Raw genomic sequence first — 23,034 nt, forward strand, 5'->3', positions numbered from 1 at the left:
TATTCTCGAAAATCGATTTGCGTTCCGGCTATCATCAATTAAAAGTTAAAACGATAACATCGAAAAGACTGCCTTCAAAACACGTTACGGGCACTATGAGTTCCTCGTCATGCCATTTGGCGTCACAAATGCTCCAGCAGCCTTTATGGACCTTATGAATCAGGTGTTCAATCCCTATCTTGACAAGTTCGTCATTGTTTTCATTGACGACATTTTCATATACTCCAAATCACCAGAAGAGCATGAACACCACTTGCGAAGAGTTCTACAGACACTACGTGATCACAAACTTTATACCAAGTTGAAGAAATGCGAATTCTGGATCACTAGTGTACATTTCCTCGGTCACGTCATTAACAAGGATGACATCTCGGTCAACCCCCAAAAGGTTGCAGCAATCGTGGATTGGCTACAAATTACTAACGTGTTTGAGATTCGAAGCTTCTTGGGTCTAGCTGGCTATTACTGACCCTTCATGCAAGATTTCTCGAAGATACCATCACCCTTGACCCAGCTAACTCAAAAGAACACACCCTTTGAATGGACTGACAAGTAGAAACGTTGCTTCCAAGAGTTAAAAAACAGACTTGTGACAACTTTTATACTAGCACTCCTTACGGGAATGGAAGGGTTTGTAATTTATAGCGATGCCTCATACAATGGTTTGGGTTGTGTCCTTATACAAAATAGAAAAGTCATTACATATGTCTCACGTCAATTAAAGACTCACAAGAAGAACTACCCGACCCACAATCTGGAATTAGCTGTAGTAATCTTTGCCCCTCAAAATTTGGCGCAATTATCTCTACGGAATAACTTACGAAATTTGCAAGGATCACAAAAGTCTTAAATATCTGTTTACACAGAAAGAATTGAATATGAGGCAACGACGATGGCTATAATTTATGAAGGACTATAATGTAGAGATCCATCACCATCCAAGCAAAGCTAATGTCGTAGCAGACACGTTGAGTTGAAAAACTACCAGAAGTTTGGCATGTACCCTTGTTCCTTGCAAGATCAATGGTGTCAGGACCCAAACCCGCCCCTATAGGTTTAGCGTCTTAACCGGCCAGTAATCTTAAGATTACCAACGGCCTCTGAAACAGAATCACAAAATAAAGGGGCTAGCGGAAGCAAATAACAAAAATATAATTATCCAATAAGCTATGCAGACTTATATGAAACAGAATATTTAAAACTTTATATACATATCCAAAAATCATTCTCACGTTATACACACACACACACACTTAACTACAACATTTTAAGTACAACCAACAAAAACAAACAAAGTCTTATATATAAAAAAAACAACCGGAGCTTAACACGCGACACTTTAGGAACCTCCACATGAGGCACAATGGTTGGCTGACAACAGAACACAGATCCGAACAGAAGTCTCAGGCCTGATCTCCAGAACGCTCATCGATATATATATATATATATATATATACATAGTGAGCTAAAACCCAGTGAATAACATAAATGTAAAGAGGTTAGTGAACGAATTCCGAACATATCATATTCATAAACCAGATCATAACCAAAGAAATTCTCATATCCGAACATAATAATGGTGCATCTAATAGAACATATCACATCATCATCCAACTAGAGTAATCTGTTCCAGATACCAATTAAACACATCACCAATTTGTCAAGTGGCTAACGAGATCTCATAATCACATATATGTCATGAACCCGCATTAACATGTCCCATGACTTGGGACTATCTATAGATACCATAATAGATTTCAAACATAGGACATTCATTCACATAAACAAATATCATTTCAGAAATCATAAATTATCAAATCACATTTGGAACATAATTCACATGAACATATCTTTATAATAACATTACTCACAGTGGGCTTCCAGAAACAGTTGATCGGCCTCCAATTCTCGACCTACAATCAAAACATATATAGCACAAAACACGTCTTATCATTACACATCTATATGGCCATCACGGCTTAGTTTTCTTTGCATTAGCTTCTTATTCTTTTTATCATACGCTCGTATACATTGAAACACACTCTTTGTAATCTCTTAACTTAGTACATTTATTTCTTAGTGTGTTTCTAATTCATATCCTCATTATTGTTTCTTAATTAAGGCTTAGGAATGTCTAGGATGCAATGAGGATGCTCAAAATGCACTTTAAAACACCTAACAAAATTTCAGAAAACAGGGTAGTTCGCTCAAGCGCAACTTTGGTCGCTCGAGTGGACCCCTAGGTTTGCAAAAAGTTCTGAGAGCATTCATTTTGTGCTCGAGCTCAACTTCCTTCCCTCAAGCCAAGGTTCAAAATTAAGGGTAGTCACTCAAGCATAGATTGTGTCGCTCAAATGGAGTGCTCATGTGTGCAAAACTTCTGGGAGCTTGCATTCTTCGCTCGAGCGCAACTTTCACTGCTCGAGCGAAGAGTGTGAATTCTGGAATTTCCACATTGCTCTCTAAGCTTCAAAACTCAATTCCAATGAATCAAAACTCATTCTTTTGGGCCAAAACTTGAGAAAACACTTGTAAACTTGTAAAACATCATGAATTGAAAGTTATTTTGCCAAAATCAAAATCCAAAAGTATGTCAATTCTTCAAAACCAAACTTTAAAACACATGTATGTAAAGATTCATAAAATCCAAACTTCCAAAACATGGACAAATGAGATGTTTTCATGTAAAATCATGGTGAGCTCTCGAGACATAGCAAAGATATGCATTTGCATGTAAGAATTTGTGGAAAATGGAACTCAACAATGTAGAATTGTGCATGCATGTACATGATCTCTTTTCAAAATTTATGAACTTAACAAATTTGAGCTCAAGGCTCCATGCATATAAGAAACTCCTTTCTAAAACATGTATTCAAGAGTTAAACATGGTGAATGAACCATGTATGTACCATATAACTCATCATTTGAATATAAATACTCAAAATCAAACTCAAGGATGTAAGAAATCATGCATGCATATGAAGCTACTTCAATTTCCATCATTTTTTGACAACCTTATGCAAAATATATGCAAATGATCATATATGCACCATGAATTCAACTCATGCTCAAGAATTGGGGGGTACAAAACTCACCTAGAGCCTTGAATTACTCTTGTTCTAACATAATCTTGACCAACCCTAGCTTAAGCTTCAAGTTCTCTTTCAATTTCTCCCTTTCTCTCACTAGAAGTAACCTCACTCACTCTCTAGAAGTCTATCTCAGATTTTGAAAGTTCAAAATGATATGGAATTTATTGGATTGTTAGTTACATTTGACATATGGAGTTTATCCTCTATGCATTTCTTTCCATTTATAACAAAAATGACCACTATATAAATTATAATCAAGCAACACATCTTCAATTATAAAAAAAATATATATATTTCAATAGGTCATAACTAATATCAGAATGAGTCATAACTAAATATTACTTGATATATAGTTATAGCCAAAATAACAACCATAAGAAGTTATAACTAAATTATATCTAACACTATAATGTATTATAACTAAAGACCATTGCGACATATGATAGACACTTTTTTGCGGTATGTTTTATAGAATTTCTTTACTAAAATATATCATTTCTATCTCAACCTATCTTTTTTTAACTCTTAACATTTAAGTTTAGTAATATCTCATTGTTATTTATTATAAAGAAAAAAAAATTAATGTTATCATTAATTTGTGTCCTTTCTTCACCGAATTCCTGACTACGCCACTAATTGGAGCATTTAGAGCTTTTACTTAGTGGAAAAAAAACAGATACACCATTGGAGATGTTTTTAGAAGTAGCAACAAATTTCTATTTTTTTAACAAATAAATAAACTAGTTAGAAAATTTGTAGTTCAAGCATTAGCTTATGAATTAAAAAACTATGTTTTACGTTTAAATTATTAAAATGCCCTGCTAGTAAAAGCGAATATCTTCGACATAGTCAATTTGGCGCATCACGATAGAGGGTGTTTTCGTCAACTGAATTGAAACGGCTATTTGAACAATATAGCCGTTGCACTTTCCAGAATCTGGACAGCAAACGAGTGATCGAAATTGCAATCTTTATCAATATATAACCCTGTCAAAACTCTTGATAATTCAATCAACTACTCTCTCTCTCTCTCTCTCTCTCTCTGCGCTCGGTCCTACCATCAACAATCAACAAAGCTACCAGCGATTGACATCGTGTTCTCTCTCTCAATTTTGTTGTTGTTTACTTTCTTTTATCTAACTTGCTTTCCAGGCTTGCTTTTCTCTATTGTTTTTGCAGGGTGTTTCTTGTTTTTGCTTTTTCAGGGTTTCTCTCTCTCTCTCTCTCTATTTTTAGTGCTAACAATGGATGCAGGATCCATGAACTCTTCAACAGGGAAAGCACAAACTCGATGCCCCCTTCAAGAACAGTTTCTTCATAGGAAAAGTTCTCGAGAAAATGTATGCATACGTATGCCCTCGAATAGAGTTGTAAATCCTTTAATTCATTGACGGTTGTCATTATTATACATGTATATTCTCATTTTTTTTGGCCATGAATCTTGGTTTTGTTTTCTCGATTTGATTTGATACTTGCAGCCGTGATTTTGCTTCTTCTTGATTCAATTCTTAGGCTAGGATTTAATATTTACTTTAATTGACACTAGGTTTCATGATTGATTAGTTTTTTGAATTTGGGTATTGTTGTTCATAATTGGATTTCTGAAGCTAGGGTTTCTGCAGACAGGAATTTGTTTAATGCAATTGCTGAAAGTTTACATACCTCAGTGATTCTTATTGTCGGTTTCTGTTTATTTGAATTGACAATAGGGTATATGCTTAATTAGTTTTTTTGAATTCGGGTATTGGATTTCTGAAGCAAGGGTTTCTGGAGACTAGTTTTTGTTTAACGCAATTCGTGAAAGTTTACATACACCTCAGTTATTCTTATTATCAGTTTCTGTTTGTTTGAATTTGACACTGGGGTTTATACTTCATTAGTTTTTTCAATTAGGGTATTGTTGTTCTGGTTTGTAATTGGATTTTTGAAGCTAGGGTAACTGGAGACAAGTTTTTGTTTAATGGGATTCTTGAAATTTTATGTACCTCAGTGATTCTCATTGTTAATTTGTGTCTTGCTGTACTGTTTTCAACAGTTGGATAGATTCATACCAAACAGATCGGCGATTGATTTCGATTATGCACATTACATGCTGACTGAAGGGCGGAAAGGCAAAGAGAACCCAGCTATGAGCTCTCCATCCAGGGAGGCATACCAGAAGCAACTGAAGGAAACCTTCAACATGAATCGAACCCGGATACTGGCTTTCAAGAACAAGCCGCCCACCCCAGTTGAGGCCATACCAAACGAGTTCTCAGCTATTCACCAGTCCAAACCCACAAAGCCCCGTCGTTACATTCCTCAGGTAGGTTCATATTCTACTATCGCCCTTTGATTGTGTTGTTTACAGTAACATTAAGATTGATCGTATAAGATAGGTTGAATTTGGACTTGGAAGGGTTGCCTTAGAGTGGTAAGATGATGATTTAAAATGCAAAATATTGGACATAAAAAATAATCAAATGTAAACTACTAACATTAAGATTGATCATGTAAGATAGGTTGAATTTAGATTTGGACTGGTTGTCTGAAGAGTTGTCAGATGATGATTTAAATTACAAAAAATAGGAAATAAAAAGTAATCAAATGTGAACTATTTGAATTTTGCTTCCATATATGCATTAATAAGTGGAGATTTACACGTGCTCATGAATTTGTGAATCAACAATAATTTGGATGAATGTTTATGTTGTTTTTCTTTTCCATTTTATCTTTAAAATTCTCAAGTTATCAACCGTAATAAGTGGAGATTTACACGTGCTTATGAATTTGTGAATCAAGAATAATTTGGATGAATGTTTATGCTGTTTTTATTTTCCTTTGTTATCTTTGAAATTCTCAAGTGTTTTTCACTTGGATCATACAGACTTCCGAGAGAACGTTAGACGCTCCTGACCTGGTGGATGATTACTACTTGAACTTGTTAGATTGGGGTAGCAGCAATGTTCTTGCTATTGCTCTTGGAAACACAGTATATCTGTGGGATGCTACTGATGGTGCCACCTCAGAACTTGTCACCATTGACGACGAAAATGGCCCTGTGACCAGTGTCAAATGGGCTCCTGATGGACGACACATTGCAGTTGGCTTGAACAACTCTAATGTCCAACTTTGGGATTCTACAGCTAATCGACAGGTTTGTTACTCTTGTAGATTGCAGTTGAGTACTCTTTTCCATTGTTTAATTAATTTTGTTACCGTTGAATGCTGATTCTACAGCTACGAATCTTGAGAGGTGGCCACCAATCACGAGTTGGATCTATGGATTGGAACAATCATATTTTGACAACTGGAGGAATGGATGGTCAGATCATCAACAACGATGTAAGAGTAAGATCACATATTGTTGAAACCTACAGGGGACACCATCAAGAAGTCTGTGGGCTAAAATGGTCAGCCTCGGGTCAACAGTTAGCAAGTGGGGGAAATGATAATCTCCTGCATATATGGGACAGGTCGACGGCTTCTTCTAATTCCCCAACACAGTGGCTTCACAGGCTTGAAGACCACACAGCCGCTGTTAAAGCCCTTGCTTGGTGTCCGTTCCAGGGTAACTTGCTGGCCTCTGGTGGAGGTGGCAGTGACAGGTGCATAAAGTTTTGGAACACCCACACCGGTGCTTGCTTGAACTCGATTGACACTGGATCACAGGTCTGTTCTCTTCTGTGGAACAAGAATGAGCGCGAGCTGCTTAGCTCTCATGGCTTTACACAGAATCAGCTTACGCTTTGGAAGTACCCATCTATGGTGAAAGTAGCAGAGCTCACTGGCCATACATCCAGAGTTCTTTTCATGGCTCAGGTACAATTTAATTTAATCTGAAAATTTTATATTTCTTCTACCTGAGTGAGTGAGTGTTTTATGTCGAATTTATTGATTCTGATTTCTTTTCGGTGTATTTTGATTCAGAGCCCAGATGGATGTACAGTAGCATCTGCTGCAGGGGATGAAACTCTAAGATTTTGGAATGTTTTTGGGACTCCTGCTGAAGTGGCGAAACCTGCACCTAAGGCAAATCCTGAGCCATTTGCTCACCTGAACCGCATTCGTTAAGTGGCATAAACAACAAGGATGGTGTGGTATGCACAAAAAATCCCAAAGTCTTTGGGTTAAAGAGACTGTCTCATGGTTTTTGTCAACTAAACTATTTTTAGGTAAATCAAATGCATTTTTTTTTTTCAAAATCTTTTCCAAGGTTGCTCTGGCATTTTCGTGCATAGAAAATAGAAAAAGTTATTTATTTTCTCTGTTTTGCATTTTCTCACAGGTTGGTAGAGGAGATTGCAACCTATGTCAATTGTTCATTCGAAACCCCCCATCCCATCGTCCAATCTGTAAGATATTCAATTTGGAGTGCAATTCATCTTGTATTCTACAATTCCATGCTCAGGTAGTGATGACTAGATTTGATTTTTGAGTGCTTCTTTTGTGTGTGTATCTATTTGTACCCCAAATTTTGCTTAATGGAAAGCCTTCAATTCCTGTGGACGTAGTCACTCATTGTGATGAACCACGTAAATGTCTTTTGTTCAATCTATATATGCATATATAATAATTTAAAATCTACTCAAATTCGTGTCCCAAAGTATCCCAAAACACCTTACAGTCATTAAATCTCAAAGCCAGAAGAATTTGGAACGGATCTTTTGCTCTTGAAGTAACATGAAGATGACAAGATGTATTGATTGTAAACTTTCTGCATGGTTTACCTCTATTCTGAAGCCTAACCATGAGCCCTTCTCCTCCCAATTCATTCTAATGATGCTCAGTATACAAATCTGTGTTATTCATTACAAAGTGTTTCTGTTTTTCATTGCATGGCAGTTAAGAAAGCAGAAAAAAGTACTAATTCGAGGGTAAAAAGAAAAATGACAAGTGCTATTGAAGAGAATTAGGAAGTGTCTCATTAAATAAACAATGCTCCAACTGTATCAACACCGGCCATGAGCCCAATAATGACTCCATATATGAAGGGTATGATATAATTTTCATACATAGGGTCCGTTTGGGAAGAACTTTTCTAGGTTTTTTTTGGCTATTTTAGTCATAAAAGACAAAATAGTCTATTTTAGTCACAAAAAACAAAACATCACATCCAACCCATAATCATTACGCTCTTCTCTTACAAAAAAAATCAAAAAAACCAAAAAACTCTTCCCAAATCAAACTTTTTAGTCCAGGCTAAAATAGTCAAAAAAGCCAAAAAGCCAACTCACTTCCCAAACGGAGGCTAACAGGGAGGCAAATAGGCAGCTCAAGCAAGTATTATTAGAGTGCAAAATCATCAGCAAGGCTGAAGTTTGGGCTCCACATAGAGGCACAGGCACAACCGTAAGAGAGGGAAATGATACCCAAAAAAAAAAAGAAAGGTTAAAATTGACACGAAAATGAAAATTCAGAGCAATCTTATAAGATGAATAAACAAATGTTCCCCGTTAAAAATAAATAAATAAATAAAATAAAAATGACCATACTCTCAAGTGTTACAACAAACAATATAGAAAATAGAAACAACATAAAAAAAGCAAGAAATATGATGGGAAGAGAATATATGCTAACGATAAAGTAGACCAAATATGGTTTTGTTTGGATGATAGTTTTTGTAAATACTAGCTTATCAGTGGGCTTCCATAATATAAAATTACAAGTCCTCGAATTTAGAAACAATTCACCAGAAAAACTCATTGGTGCCCCGCCAAACGTAAGTCTGGTGCGATATCAAATATTATTAAAAGCCTAACATCAATTGGTTTTAAGAGAGACCGTGAAACATGATTCAACTAACAATTGGTATAAGAGTCAAATTGTGTCACCGGTTTGATTCGCCGAAGTGTCATCTTGAGAGAGGGGATTTATTGACTACACGAAGAGTGTCTGCAGGTGAGATAGTAAAAGAACTCAATCTGGGGCATCAAATAATTTGTATGTGAAATGAAAGATTGGAAGAGTAACGACTCTCACATTTCCACCACCTGGCGTTTTGGACCCAATGTGAGGCAATGTGAGGCCCAGTGACTTTTTGCACCTCTAGTTTCACAATATAAATTTAAATTTTGAGACATAATTATTCAATGAATAATGACATATAGAACATTCATTAATAAAATGATGTGAATTAATATAAAGTTTTTACTTAAAAAAAAATACTAATAAAAATATTTTTATTTATAATATTATCACTTCATTTTTTTTGTTATTTTTTGTGTAATATTTTTACTTTCTTTTGTTACTAATAAAAATATTTTTATTTATAAAATGATGTGAATTATTTATAATATAAAATGATGTCTTCTTCCATATTCAATTAGAAGTATTTTGAAGAGGAGAATTTTGGCAATTGGGTTAAAAAAATCTAAAAAGCTGGCTTTTTGAATTTTGTGTGCCACACTGACTTTCTACTTTTTTGTACATTTAAAAATAAATAAATAACAAAAAAATTGACTTTTTAACCTACTTCTATGACATTAAGAGGACAAAAAATAAAATAATAAGCAATCTATCCTATAAACAATCTAAGAAAAATATTTTATTTATTGTGGATCAATTTGAGAAAAATAAGAGCATAAACTCGTATAGAGAATGAGGGTACCATGCCCTGATTCTAAGGGTCGACAATTTATTTATTTACGACCAATATATTAGTAGTTTGGGACAATTCTCTATATTAGTAGTTTGGGACAATTCTCTATTGTTTGGCTCGATTATGACAGCCAAGTTTGGAACAATTCTCTATTATTTTTGGCTCAATTATGACAACTAATCTATATTTTGTTCATGGACAAAAATTAGTCTTAGAATGAATAGAATTTAGACCTTACACATTAAAATTTTAAAATTAAGGAATTTTATTTATTAAAATATCATGAAGTATCCTCCTTCACTAGTTAATATTATTTAAAAGAAAATTTTATTAATCTCCTATTTTTTTATTTTATTTTTTGTATGTAAATATGATTTAAACATAATTGAAAAGAAATATGTAAAATATGAATTAAAATTCTAACTTATGTGGTATTAATTGATTTTCATAAAATTGGAGTAATTATATCCTACTGGAATCTTGAAAAGGTAATGATTTATTTTATAAAAAAAAAATTTATTGTTTTAATTAATAATATTTATAAAGTTTCTCACTCATTTACAATTATTTTTTAAAAAATTTCAGTGATTTAATATTTTCCTAATAAAAATCCCCCTAATATGAAAGGATAGATAGAGTAGTCATTTCAAACTAAGCTGCCGTTTAACAAGTTAGGGTTGAGTTGGAACAAAAAAAATATAAATAAATTAAATAAATCGATAAAATAAAATATCACATATTTTATTTTTTTTATTAAAAAATCAAAAATAATTAACTAATTAAACTAGACTAAATTAATTAAAAATTTTAAATTTTAAATTAAAAACGTTATTCCCAAACAAACCGGAAATGTTTTGTGATCGTAAGAGCATCTCCACTGGAACCTTTATTTTAAGGGGCTTGATGGCTCATATATACTTCCAGAAGCTCCATTAAACACTCTTCTAAAATATGAATTGCTACAGTGCCTCCCTATTTGTAAGGAGTCATTGTAGGACCCTTATATATATTTGTTTTATTTTGTTTTGTTTAAGGATTGTAGCACACATTTATGATTTTTATTTTTTAAAATTTAGGGCAAATTACAAACACCCCCCTCGAGGTTTGGTGAAAATACAAATTCTCCCCTAAGGCTTGAAAAATTATATCCCGCCCCCTGAGATTTATATTTTCATAACAAATTGCCCCCTGAAGTTTTTATTTTCATACAGATTCTCCCCTAATTTTTTCTAATTTGTTATCTCGGGGAGCAATTTGTAATTTCTCAAACCTCAGGAGGAAATCTGTATTTTCACCAAACCTCGAGGGTGGTGTTTGTAATTTGCCCTAAAATTTATAATGAAAAATTATATTTTAATAGAATAGAAAAAAATATAGAGTTTGTTAATAAAATAGAAAAAAAATAAGAAGCCTGTTGAGGAAAGAGATGAAAAAATAATTTTTAAAATAAAAAATAAATTTTTTAATAATATTTTAAGATGCTCTAACAATCCAATTAGAAACGCCATTTTAGAACTCCTAACCGCGTCAGGATCCTCTAGAGTTTAAACCCTGAAGTGATCTCCTAAAGTGATCTATCCAATGGTTGAAATTGAACCTCACAAAACGACGTCGTTTTGGTGAGTAATTTGAAAAAATAAAAAATAAAAAAATTCAGATCTATTTCTTCGTTCCTGTGATTGTAAAGCAGAGCATTAGAGAGAAAGAGAAGGGTTGAGAGCAGAGGAGGATCCACATCGCCGCCCTACCTTGGCCCCGACACACTGCCGCTGCCTCTGCCATGCCGCTGCCGACACCCTACCCGCCATACTCCAAAACTGAACTCATTCCACCATTACAGAACTTTTCAACACTCAAAATCAAACCAATGGGATAAACAAACCCAGCACAAACCAACTTGGGTACTATTTTGTTTTCAGAACCGATTAGGAGCTCGAATTTGAGCTCCCCGAATGCCCTTAATATACAAAAATGACGTCGTTTTTGTTTTTTTTTTTTTAGCAGAAGGAAGAAGAAGACGAAGAGAAGGGGAGGGAGGGGAGGGGAGGGGAGTAGGCCAACAAACTCGGGGCTGAGGTAGGGGGCGGAGGCGGAGGCGGCGAGGCAGAGGCGGAGTTGCGACGAGCGGGGCTGCTGCGACTGCGACGAGCGACAGCGGGCGACGATCGAGCGGCTGCAACGGCGAGCAGCGAGGCGCCGAGCTGCGGTTCTCTTCCCCTCTCTTCTCTCTCTCTCTTCTGAATTTCGAGGCATTCGGGGCGGAGAAAATCGGGGCAAAAAACATTTCTCTTTTGTTTTTTGTTTTTATGTTTTCCCCAATCAGAGTTCAAATTCAACCATAAACCCACTTAGGTACCATTTTGTTTTTTGTTTTCTCCAATCCAAAGGTCAAATTCAACCTCCAAACGCGAATCCTTTCACAATAATTTCAAACCCTGTTCTTGAAACTTTGTAAATAATAATTATATTAGGAATAATCACGAAGAAGAAATAATCCATTATTTACAGGAAAAGGGAAACAATAATCATCCAACTTAATAGGGAATGAAATTGAAGAAGCAACTGGCAAAAGAAACAAATTTAACAATCATGAGAGACAAATATACGATTGAAAAACCTAACAAAAATTCAAACAGGTATTGGTTTGTATGCATTGATTGAATACCTTACTGGAAGGACTTCGTTTTCGATTCCATTGAGGAAATGCTTTTGTGTATATATATACTAGCATATCACTTGTGCTATGCACGGATTTTGTTTACAATTATCTACATATGTGAATTGTGATTTTTATTTTTTTTTTTAAGTGTCTTCTTTTTTTCTTTTTTTATATTATATTAAAGTTTATTATTTTGATAATAATAATATGTGTTGGACTTTTCAAATAATTAAATGTCTTTTTTTATTATTATATTATATTAAAGTTTAATATTTTGATAATAATCACATGTATTGGATTTTTCAAGAAATTTTTTTTTGTACTTGTTCTTAATACATTAAAGTGTTATTATGAGGGATAATAATCATATGTGTTGGGACTTTTCAAGAAATTCATATGTGTTGGATTTCAAAGAATTTTTTTTTATGCTTGTTCATGTATTGAAGTGTTATTATGAGGGTAAGACTTGGGCGTTAGGAGAAATTAATAAATGTTAAGATTTTTTTTTTAAATCAAAAAATTAAAAAATTTAAATTGGGAGATTGGAACTCTCACAGGGCTTGAAGTTAAAAACTCCCTTTTACTTAATATATAGTATAGATATCTTCTTTACTACTCATACAATTCTCCATAGCCCAGCAACAAAGTGAATATTTTTGTATATATATCAGAATATGTATCTATAGAATTAGTCGGTCCCGGTACGAAATTGGATGGTTCAATCGGAAAAGAGAGAGAGAGAACGACGATGATTTTTGGCAAAGAAATATTTTTTTCTTTCTGCTTCTCTAGTACTCTGCTTCACAATCCTAAAATCGTAGATATAGATCTGAATTTTTTTTTTTTTAAATTACTCACCAAAATAACATTATTTTAATGAGATTTAATTTTAACCGTGGATGGATAACTTAAAGAGAACACGGTTTAAACTCTAGATCCTGACGCCTCGTGGCCCACTCATTTTTGTCGACTTCCGCATGTGCGCTCCAGAATATTCCCCTATAGATTCGCAGAAGACAAACTGACGGCGCCAATGTTAAACGTCAAATAATTTTCACTAGGGCAGTAAGATTCCGTTAGTTAACGGCGACCGTGTCAAAATTGGTGCTCTCCCTGGTAGGGGGTAGGTGTAACCAAAGAAACAGAGACCGTTGGTCAGGCGTGACTCAAACACACACCCACCACGTCTCCTGAAAATTATTCTATATTTTGAGGCAAATCCATGTAGTACCCATTTTATTTTTGGGATTAATTTTTGTCATATTTATATCTCAATATCAAAAAATTTGAGAGATACATGAGATACACTAGGGTTGGCCGTGGATTGGTTACGATCACAGAATTTTCAATCCGTCATCCGTCTGTCAGATTGGTTGATTAGAGAAAATCAATTTGACGGATGTATATTGAGCGGATTGGAGAATTATGCGAATTGGTTTGGCGGTTTAAAATTTTATAAATTTTCAACATAATTCAATTGTGCACTTCCTAAAAAAATAAAAAGAGTATTATAGTCAATGACTTAAAAAAGTATTACAATCACTACACGTTTCATCCAAAAAAAGAAAGTTTGAAAATTTAGAATATTACAATCACTGCATGTCTCATTTACAAAAAATATTACATAAAATATTACAATATGTGGTTCTTAAAATATAGAAACAATTCAAACCACCACAATTATCTATATTATTTTTAGAGTTAGATTTAAAAATCATAAAATATAAATAAATAATACATTTATTTTTTTCAATTCAAAAAATATATTCAAGTTGAAAACTCTTTTTCAATAGAATATATTCAACAGAATATTTGAACTATTTTTCAATTGAAAACATAAACAGAATATCTAAATACTTTGAAAACACAAAATTTTACAAATTACTAGGGATGCTCGCGATTTGACGGTTCGGTTGTCGTCAAAGGAACCTCAAATCCATCATCTGTCCAAAACTAGGCGATTGGAAAAAAATCAATCCGCAACCGTTCGCTCGTCGTCACGCATCCGTCTAAAATGAGGTGGAACAATTCGGTTCGATCGGTTTGGGGGGATCGATATATCCGTTATTCACCCCTAAGATACACCACGGGCTCTATTTCAATTATTTGAACATTTTATTTTGTAAAATCTTTTATGTATATGATTTATAAAAATATTAAATCGATCCGATAATCACAACATTTTCATTTTATCATATTTGTTTATAAAAAAAAAATAGATAGTCTATTTTAAAAATATATTTATAATATATTTTTTCACAAAAAAATGTGGTAAAATAAAAATATTACAATTATTATATCCAATTAATTATTATTATGAATGATATATATTGAGAGAGTCTTACAAAATATATAATTCGGATCATAAATATGAGACTCATGATAGGCTCTGTAGATATTTCAAATGTAAATACGAGAAGCCTAATCTTTTAATTTTTATTGATTAAAAGGATATGATTCATATTTTGACGTTGACTTTTAAAAAGAATGGGATCAACATCACAAACAAGGTGTTTGGCAAGTTGGTTTGTAACTAAAATAACTACAAAAGACAAAATAGACTATTTTAGTCACAACAAACAAAACATCACATTCAACCCATAATCATTACACTCTTCTCTCACAAAAAAATCAAAAAAGCCAAAAAGTCAAAAAACTCTTCCCAAACCAAACTTTTTAGTCCAGGCTAAAATAGCCAAAAAAGTCAAAAAGTCAACCCACTTCCCAAACGGAGGCACAGTGTAGATATTTCAAATGTAAATACAAGAAGCCTAATCTTTTAATTTTTATTGATTAAAAGGATATGATTCATATTTTTATGTTGACTTTTAAAAAGAATGGGATCAACATCACAAACAAGGTGTTTAACAAGTTGGTTTGTAGTTAAAATAGTCACAAAAGACAAAATAGGTTATTTTAGTCACAACAAACAAAACATCACATTCAACTCATAATCATTACACTATTCTCTGACAAAAAAGTAAAAAAAACTAAAAAGTCAACAAGTCCTTCCCAAACCAAGTTTTTTCGTTCAGGCTAAAATAGTCAAAAAAATTAAAAAGTCAACCCACTTTCTAAACGAAGATAAAATATAGATATTTCAAATGTAAATACGAGAAACCTAATCTTTTAATTTTTATTGATTAAAAGGATATGATTCATATTTTTATGTTGACTTTTAAAAAGAATGGGATCAACATCACAAAGTGTAGATATTTCAAATATAAATACGTTAAACTTAATCTTTTAATTTTTATTGATTAAAAGGATATGATTCATGTTTTTATGTTGACTTTTAAAAAGAATGGGATCAATATCACAAAGAGAATGAGATGGGATAGGAAAATGTAATGGGCCTCAAATAATTTATAAAAAATTTTATCAAATTTTTCACATAAGTGTGAGACTTGTACAAATTTACATATGTGTAGATCCTACAAAAGAGATTTGGTAAAAATTTTGATAGATTCTTAACATCACTCTATAGGATAATGATAGGAATATTAAATTTTTTACTAAATAAATAATCGAATGTCTTAGCTGAGTGTGTGATCTGTAATTTTGTGGACCTCATACTCATATGACACATTTGATCATTTATTTGATAAAAAATTTAAGACGGATAACATTTTCTAATGATATGAAATAATGTTCCAACCGCACCAAATAATCTCTCTCCTCTGTCTCCTTTTGTATATATGAAGTGTGTTAGGATTAAAGCAGCAATTCAACCCACCACATTCTCTCTCCTCTTTTTGGTTCAATCCACTCGTTCTCTCTGTCTCTCTCTCTCTCTAAATCGGAGCTATATTGTATGGCCGCCAATTCGCAGAGTAGGGGACTCGTGGGCATCGGGAAGCGTTTCGTTAACCAGATCCGTGCCGGAAGCTCTCGCGATCCATTTCAGTCTCCTTCACACTCTCTCAGGTATACACATATATACACAATACATTGCTTGATACTGAGGGGACGGTTCGGAGATGGTTGAGTTGCAATTGAGTTCAGATGGTTGGAATTAGAATGTTGTTGTTTGAGATTTTAATTTGTGCATTTTTTTAGCACTCTGTTGAAATAATTTTCTCTCAGATATTCATTTCTAAAAATTTTTAATGGTGTTTACTGTTGCTGGTTTTTCTAAGGCCCCGAAATGTATGTTTTCTCCCAACGACTGGGCTCCCGGCTGGAGGGTGCTGTCTCAGTTCATGGAGTATTAGACCATTAGTCCCGTTATAATGATCCAAATTTTTAATTTTGAGGGATTATTGGTATATTATTCAAAAAATTATTCGTACTGTATCTAATTTTTGTAAAGAATAATATATAAAAGAATTATAAATTTTCGAAAGGATGGTGGAGAATGAGACACGGAGTGGAGTAGATGGGAGGTAGGCCCTTTCCCAGGACGATATTTTGCAATAAAACAAACAACAATAATTGCGAGGATTTTTTATTTTTGTTATTTTATTAATTTTTTTATTAAAAAAAATCTCAAATCTCCTTCTGCCGGCTAAAATATGTGATTTGTTGCTTGTTTTACAGTAATACATATGGTATTTTTAATAAGAATACAGTCATATGTATTAATTGGTATATTAATTAATTTATTAATGATAGTAAAATTTTATTGATTTTGAATATTTATAATTTGTATAATAGCGGGATATATAATTTTGAAATTACATTGTTATAGTATGTGTTAGTACACTAATAGATATAACAATTGATGTGTGTAGCATCATTATTTTAATAATTTTAGAGGAAGATAATGTTGATTTATTTGTATTAAATAATTAGAAAATAAAAATAACCTAGTTATTGTGTATTACGGTTTCACTAAATACGGTTATGTCGGTTCGTTTTTGCATATTAAAAGTCGTGGAAGCTGGGCTAAAATAATTTTGTTCCTCCAATTTTTCAATAACTAATTTTAAAAATTCACTTGAGTTATTTTTTTATCAGTTATATAATAAATAGAAACCATGCTAAATATTATGATACATATTTTTAAAATAAAAATAGAGTGCCGTTATTTTATACCATTTTATTCTAAATATACTCTCTTTTTTATTTTTATTATACATAATTATTATTCTTATTTCACTTTGCTTTAAATACATTCTATTTTTTTATATAATAAAGATAAAAAAGGAAAAAATGTTTGGTGGCTCGAATTTTTGTAGCTCGAATGGTTCGAATGTGTTAAAACAACGTCGTTTTTGGTGTTTCGAGCCATTCGAACTATAATTTTTCAAATCATCTAGCATTATTGTAAAAAAAAAAAAAGAAGTGTATTTAGAATAAAATGGAGTAGTAATAACAGGTTTTTAGAAATATATATAAAAAAATAAGTGGAGCCAAACAGATTTACGTGCCGTACTGGGCGGGCGTGTGTGTGTGTGTGAGAGAGAGAGAGAGAGAGAGAGAGAAAGAGAGAGAGAGAGAGAGGGAGGGAGGGAGGGAGGGGATAAGAACAACTTTACTGCCTTGGCCTTTGGAGGATTGGCAATTGGTGTTGTCATATGGAGGGGTATTTTAGTAATTGAATAATGTTATAATATTTTAATTTCTTGTCATGAATTATAGGATAAGTTAAGGGTCATTTAGGTAGAGCGTTGTCGGCCCACCTTGTGGGGTGGTTGTAGTTTTTTTTGCCATTCTGAAGCAAACAAAAGTAGGCATTGATTTATCAGTGGGGGTCTATGTGACATTTTGATGTGAAATGTTGTTTGTCATTTGTTTAAAAAATCCCTTCTTTTAGACCTGTTTAGGCTTTTCAAAGGAATGTAATATTAGTTTAGTTCATTTCTTATTTAATCACTTTAATTGTTGAGCTGTTAATTTATACATTTGTGGATTTGTCTTTAGCTCATACATGCTTTTCTAACACCACTTGTTTTGACAAGTGGATCTTTAATGCAGGTTAGTTAGGCAATAACTTAGATGAAACTTCAAGAATGGGCAGTTAGTTAGGCAATATGTTAGATAAAACTTCAAGAACGGGCAGTCGACTTTTATGTGGGAAAACTTAGATCTACACATGAATTATATTTATCATTTGAGAGAGAGAGAGAGAGAGAGAGAGAGAGAGAGAGAGAGAGAGAGAGAGAGAGAGAGAGAGAGGGAGAGGGGGGGGGGGGTTGGAATTCGTAGATATTAAACAAGAGATCTCATATGAATAAGAATGCCTTCACTATATTGGGAGCGGTGGTGTTACATACATTCATTAGTGTACACACTAATGTATCAACTAGTATTATGATATTATTATTGATTATATTTATTATACAAGTTACAAATACTTAAAAGAGTAATGCTAGGGACACCAAATTTTCTAATATCATCTATTAGTACACTAATATGTACATTAATTAGTACATATAGTATTATTCATTTTGAAGTCTCTTGTATCATGAGTCCCAACTTTAAGCCAGAGAAAGTTATTGATTGTGGCATTAATGTTGTTTAGTGTAATTTATTATATATTAAAAGTTAATGATTAAAAAAGGGTAATGTTAGGGATACTAACATTTGATCACATGGGTGTGGGGTCCGCAATTTTGTAGACCCTGTACCTATGTGAGACATTTGGTCATTTATTTAGTAGAAAATTTAAGGTTCTGTTTGGTTGTGAACTGAAATGGTGATTCTACACCTTAATTCCACAATGGTGTTTGGTTAGTGGTCTGAAATGTTAATTACAAAACTCTGCACAGAACACCTGTTATGACAGAAGCGTTGTTTCTTTCCACATTTACAAAATTTGGCTTTGCGGGACGTCCGGCCGGTCGTCCGGCCGGTTGACCAGAATTTTTTTTTTTTTTTTTTTTTTTTTTTGCAATTGATTTATATAATCGGAAAAAATATTTTCTGAATATTTTTTTAATTTTTTATGTGTTTTAAAATAATTTTGAATTGTATGTTTAGTTATGAGTTGTAAATTTTTGTATCACATATCAAATGTCACATCAACAATTTCTCACTCAAATCTAACCTTTTTTCCAAAATTATTTTCAAAACTCTTTACCAAACAAATTTTCTACACTCAAATCATAATTCTACAACACACAAACTCAAAATATAACTCATACTCTCAAATCACATTTACAAAATACAACCAAACGCAGGCTAAGGCTTATAGCATTTTCTATTAAAAAATCAAAATCGATAGCTCCTTTAGGTTATAATTTATTTATTTTTTTTTTTCCAGCTTATTTCAAATAAATTTGTTTAATAAATTGTAAGTACAAACTATATCAAATATTCTGACACAATCTCTCAAAATAAAATTAAAAAACAATTATAAATAACTTAGATAAATTGTATTAAACAGTCCAATTCATATGTTATTTTATAAATAAATATCAGTCATTTATTTATGTGGGCCGCACACAAATAATGATTAAAGTCTCGTTTGAAAAATAACAGTTTTAGCTTAAAAATCAAAAAATTACTAAAAAAATCAAAAAGCATATAACTTATAGTAAAAAGTCAGATTTATTTTTCTTTCTATTTTTTACACATATTTTCGTAAAAAATAACAAGTACTTCATTCAACTCTTCTAAAGAAAGTTAAACCTATAATCTCTTGTCAACTTTTAATTTTAGTTAAAAAGTCATTATAAATTATTATATCACTTTCTTTATTTTTTTATATATATATAAAAAGTTAAAAGATTTGTAAAATAAATGTTTCTAAATGAGGTTTAAACTCTTACCAAAGTCATAATACCAACTAGACTATGCCAAATTGGTTAAAAGATTGTGTGCTTTTGAGCTGTTATTATTGAAATTTGATTATATATTCTATTCAAGATGGGTTGCTATAAAAAAATCATAACTTGATTATATCGTGTTCAAGATAGGTTGCTATGATGATGAGGTCAATGCTGACTAGATTATTTTAGTTGTGAATAGGTGTGATCTGATCTGATCTGATCTATCTAAATAAATTTCGTTTGGGTCGGTGAACGATATGCTAATCACGTGACTATCATCCTACACACACACCCCATGGGCCTATCTTCAAGTGTGACATTCAGGAGGAGCCACCTTATATTCCTTGTCTTGTGCTCAGCTCAGCACAGCACAGCACAGCACTGGTTATCAGATCACTAGTCTCTTTGGCTTCCATTTTTGGTATAATAGGAAGAAAGGGACAAGAACGTAGTGGGTGGGCTACACAGTTTTATCTTTTCTAAAAAGAGAACAAGGGTATTGCTGGAGTACGATTGTTTTATTTTATATTTTACACTGATAAGTCTTTGCTAAACATGATCTCCATTAAAACTATATAACATATTGTTCTGTTAAAATTATATTGATTTGTATCAATGCGTACCGTTCTATCTATTAGTTGTGCATTAAATTTTAAAATTTATAATTTACTTTTGAAACTGTTCTGCTCTGTTATAGTTAATATATATATTTTTTAATCTCTAATGAAATATCAAAGTAAAAATGAATGTAAGAGAGATTTAATCTGCAAAATTTGTTATACATTAATAGTTATATATATAAAAACATATTATGTAAAATTAATTTGTGTTATATATATGAAAAATATTATGCAAATTAATATTATATATTATGTAAATACTTGATAATTGGTTAGAATATTCTTTAATCCGTCAATCCGTCTAAAACCACCCAAATCACGATTTGTTAATCTGTCAAACTACTATTCAATTTATAATTTTACTCTCAAACCATCCGAATCACACCGTACACACCCCTAGTCCTAGTTATGGCAATTTTTTTGGTTGAATTGATAAATCGATCTAGATTTATCCAAATTAAATCAGACTGTTTAATTCAATTTTCTTAGAGGACGGTGTTTGTGCCCCTTTTCTTGCCGCCACTAATCTTTGATCAGTCCTTTTCTGCTTTATAATAGTTTACAATGTAATTAGGGAACATCCATTGATTGATTACGTTTTGATTCCCGAATTAAGGTTCAAAAAAATTGAACCTTTCATATTCATAAGATTTTTTTTTCCCAAGTACTTAATTTTTTTTCCCGTTTCAAAAGCTATGTGGTCCAGTTGTGTTCCTAAATTTCTGGAACCAGACTGATATGTAAACATCCCAAATGAAAACTTCGGCCATTTTCATTGCCATTCCTATTTTATTTGATGTAAATTTTACTGTCCTAACAATTATGAGATGGTGATGATTATGCAGGAGGGCTGTGCATGGTTCAGTGTACGATAAGAACCTGGACGAACAGGTCCATCCAACCGTGGTCCCGGACGATGTAATCAAGCCTCAATCCGACAAATACTGGGCTCCGCACCCACAAACAGGGGTATTTGGCCCAGCCACCGAGCAAAACCGAGCTGCAGGCTTCCACTCCACTGTGAATGGTGGTGAGGATTCAGTGTTGGAGCAGAAGGCCTTCTTCCGCCCCCTCGAAGATTTGGACAAGCCCTCCCAACCTTGACACAAAGCAAAGGAATAGACTGTCCTCTGATACCAATATATTGGAGAACAGAGGACAGTTAAGCAACTGTTACAAGTATTGTCAAGTAGAATAATTATATATAATAGTATCAAGAGTGCAACAGAAATAACACTGGTTTTTATGTGCAGCAAGCTAAAGCAGGTGAAGAGAATATACGAGTCTTGTGTTATGTAAGGTTATGTACTTATGGAGGCATGTTGTTATGGCATGCACTATGGTTTTCTTGGCTATAAAAACACTTGGTTAGACCTATATATGATTGTCTCACCTTTATTTGATTCTTAATAGCTTCTGCATATCGTATGTGTATGGGTTTAAATGTTACTTGGAAGTTGATGGGCAAACTACACACAGCCTCAAGATTTACCAACAACAGTTTTGGGGCCCAATGGATGTAGAGTGTGGAAGAGGGAAAGAATATCTACACTTTCTTTCTTTCCTAAAGGTGAAAATTCTACTGAAAATGCATATGATTCGGGAAAGACACAACAGTTACTATTGTCTGGTGCCGATTTTGATAGCCACATTGTGGAGTCATACTATCTTGAAAAAAGAATGGTCTATTATCAAAATTATATTTATTGTCTAAATTTTAGAAATACAAATGCGATCCACGTTATCTCTATTAATATTAGATTTTTACCAAATAAACAATTTAGATCACAGAAATAAGTCTGAAGTGAGCCCACCGAAGGGCACAGTACTCCACTAATCATTACGAGGCTGGTTTGGAACAGGGTGAGCAAAACATTAGGGTGTATTCTAGTCAGTTTGGACAGATTTGTAGGAGCGTAGGAGGTCTTTATTTAATGTGTGAGATATCAGAATTGTTCAATGTGACGATAACACCAAATCATTGTTATCAGAGAATATTGTAATTCTGAACGAAAACATAATTCTGAATGAAAACAACTTCAATTTCTCACTAACAACGCTTCAGCACACTATTAAAAAAATACTTTTTGCGACAATTATAAACCGTCACAAATAATAAAAAACAATCGCAAAAGACTTTTTGCGACGGCCCATGTGACGGCAAATGGAGGTTGCGAATGTGGGGGTGGCAAATACTTTTTTGCGACGGCAAAGCAACAGTCGCAAATTATTTGCGACCGCCTAAACTACTTATGACGACTGTTATTTTGCCGTCACAAAAAACAAAGAAAAACACTAACATGATTTTTGACGATTATCTTGTTACCGTCGCCAAAAAAAAAAAGAAAAAAAAAGAAAAAGAAAAAAG

The 23,034-nt window shown here is 33.0% G+C and overlaps 2 protein-coding genes across 4 annotated transcripts; both read left to right on the plus strand.

Moving 5' to 3' along the window:
- Window positions 1-4,106: 4,106 nt before the first annotated feature.
- On the plus strand, window positions 4,107-7,611 carry LOC114287634 (cell division cycle 20.2, cofactor of APC complex). 3 transcript variants are annotated; one of them, XR_014339022.1, is made up of 6 exons: window positions 4,107-4,432; window positions 5,128-5,397; window positions 5,959-6,228; window positions 6,312-6,893; window positions 7,002-7,246; window positions 7,360-7,611. XR_014339022.1 is itself a non-coding variant. In XM_028231044.2 (6 exons), exons 1-5 carry the CDS (start codon window positions 4,337-4,339, stop codon window positions 7,143-7,145), a joined length of 1,362 nt encoding a protein of 453 aa, XP_028086845.2. In that variant the 5' UTR covers window positions 4,108-4,336; the 3' UTR covers window positions 7,146-7,171; window positions 7,360-7,611. The 3 variants fall into 3 exon arrangements, 1 of the variants encoding a protein (XP_028086845.2); XR_014339021.1 differs by having other exon boundaries at window positions 4,108-4,432; window positions 7,002-7,256; window positions 7,345-7,515; XM_028231044.2 differs by having other exon boundaries at window positions 4,108-4,432; window positions 7,002-7,171.
- Window positions 7,612-15,973: 8,362 nt separating this feature from the next.
- On the plus strand, window positions 15,974-22,045 carry LOC145797488 (late embryogenesis abundant protein At5g17165-like). The gene is made up of 2 exons (XM_082884657.1): window positions 15,974-16,258; window positions 21,512-22,045. Exons 1-2 carry the CDS (start codon window positions 16,146-16,148, stop codon window positions 21,768-21,770), a joined length of 372 nt encoding a protein of 123 aa, XP_082740783.1. The 5' UTR covers window positions 15,974-16,145; the 3' UTR covers window positions 21,771-22,045.
- Window positions 22,046-23,034: the final 989 nt, after the last annotated feature.

This window comes from Camellia sinensis, chromosome 8 (assembly GCF_055761805.1).
Source record: "Camellia sinensis isolate YWXY chromosome 8, ASM5576180v1, whole genome shotgun sequence".
Classification (NCBI taxonomy): Eukaryota; Viridiplantae; Streptophyta; class Magnoliopsida; order Ericales; family Theaceae; genus Camellia; species Camellia sinensis.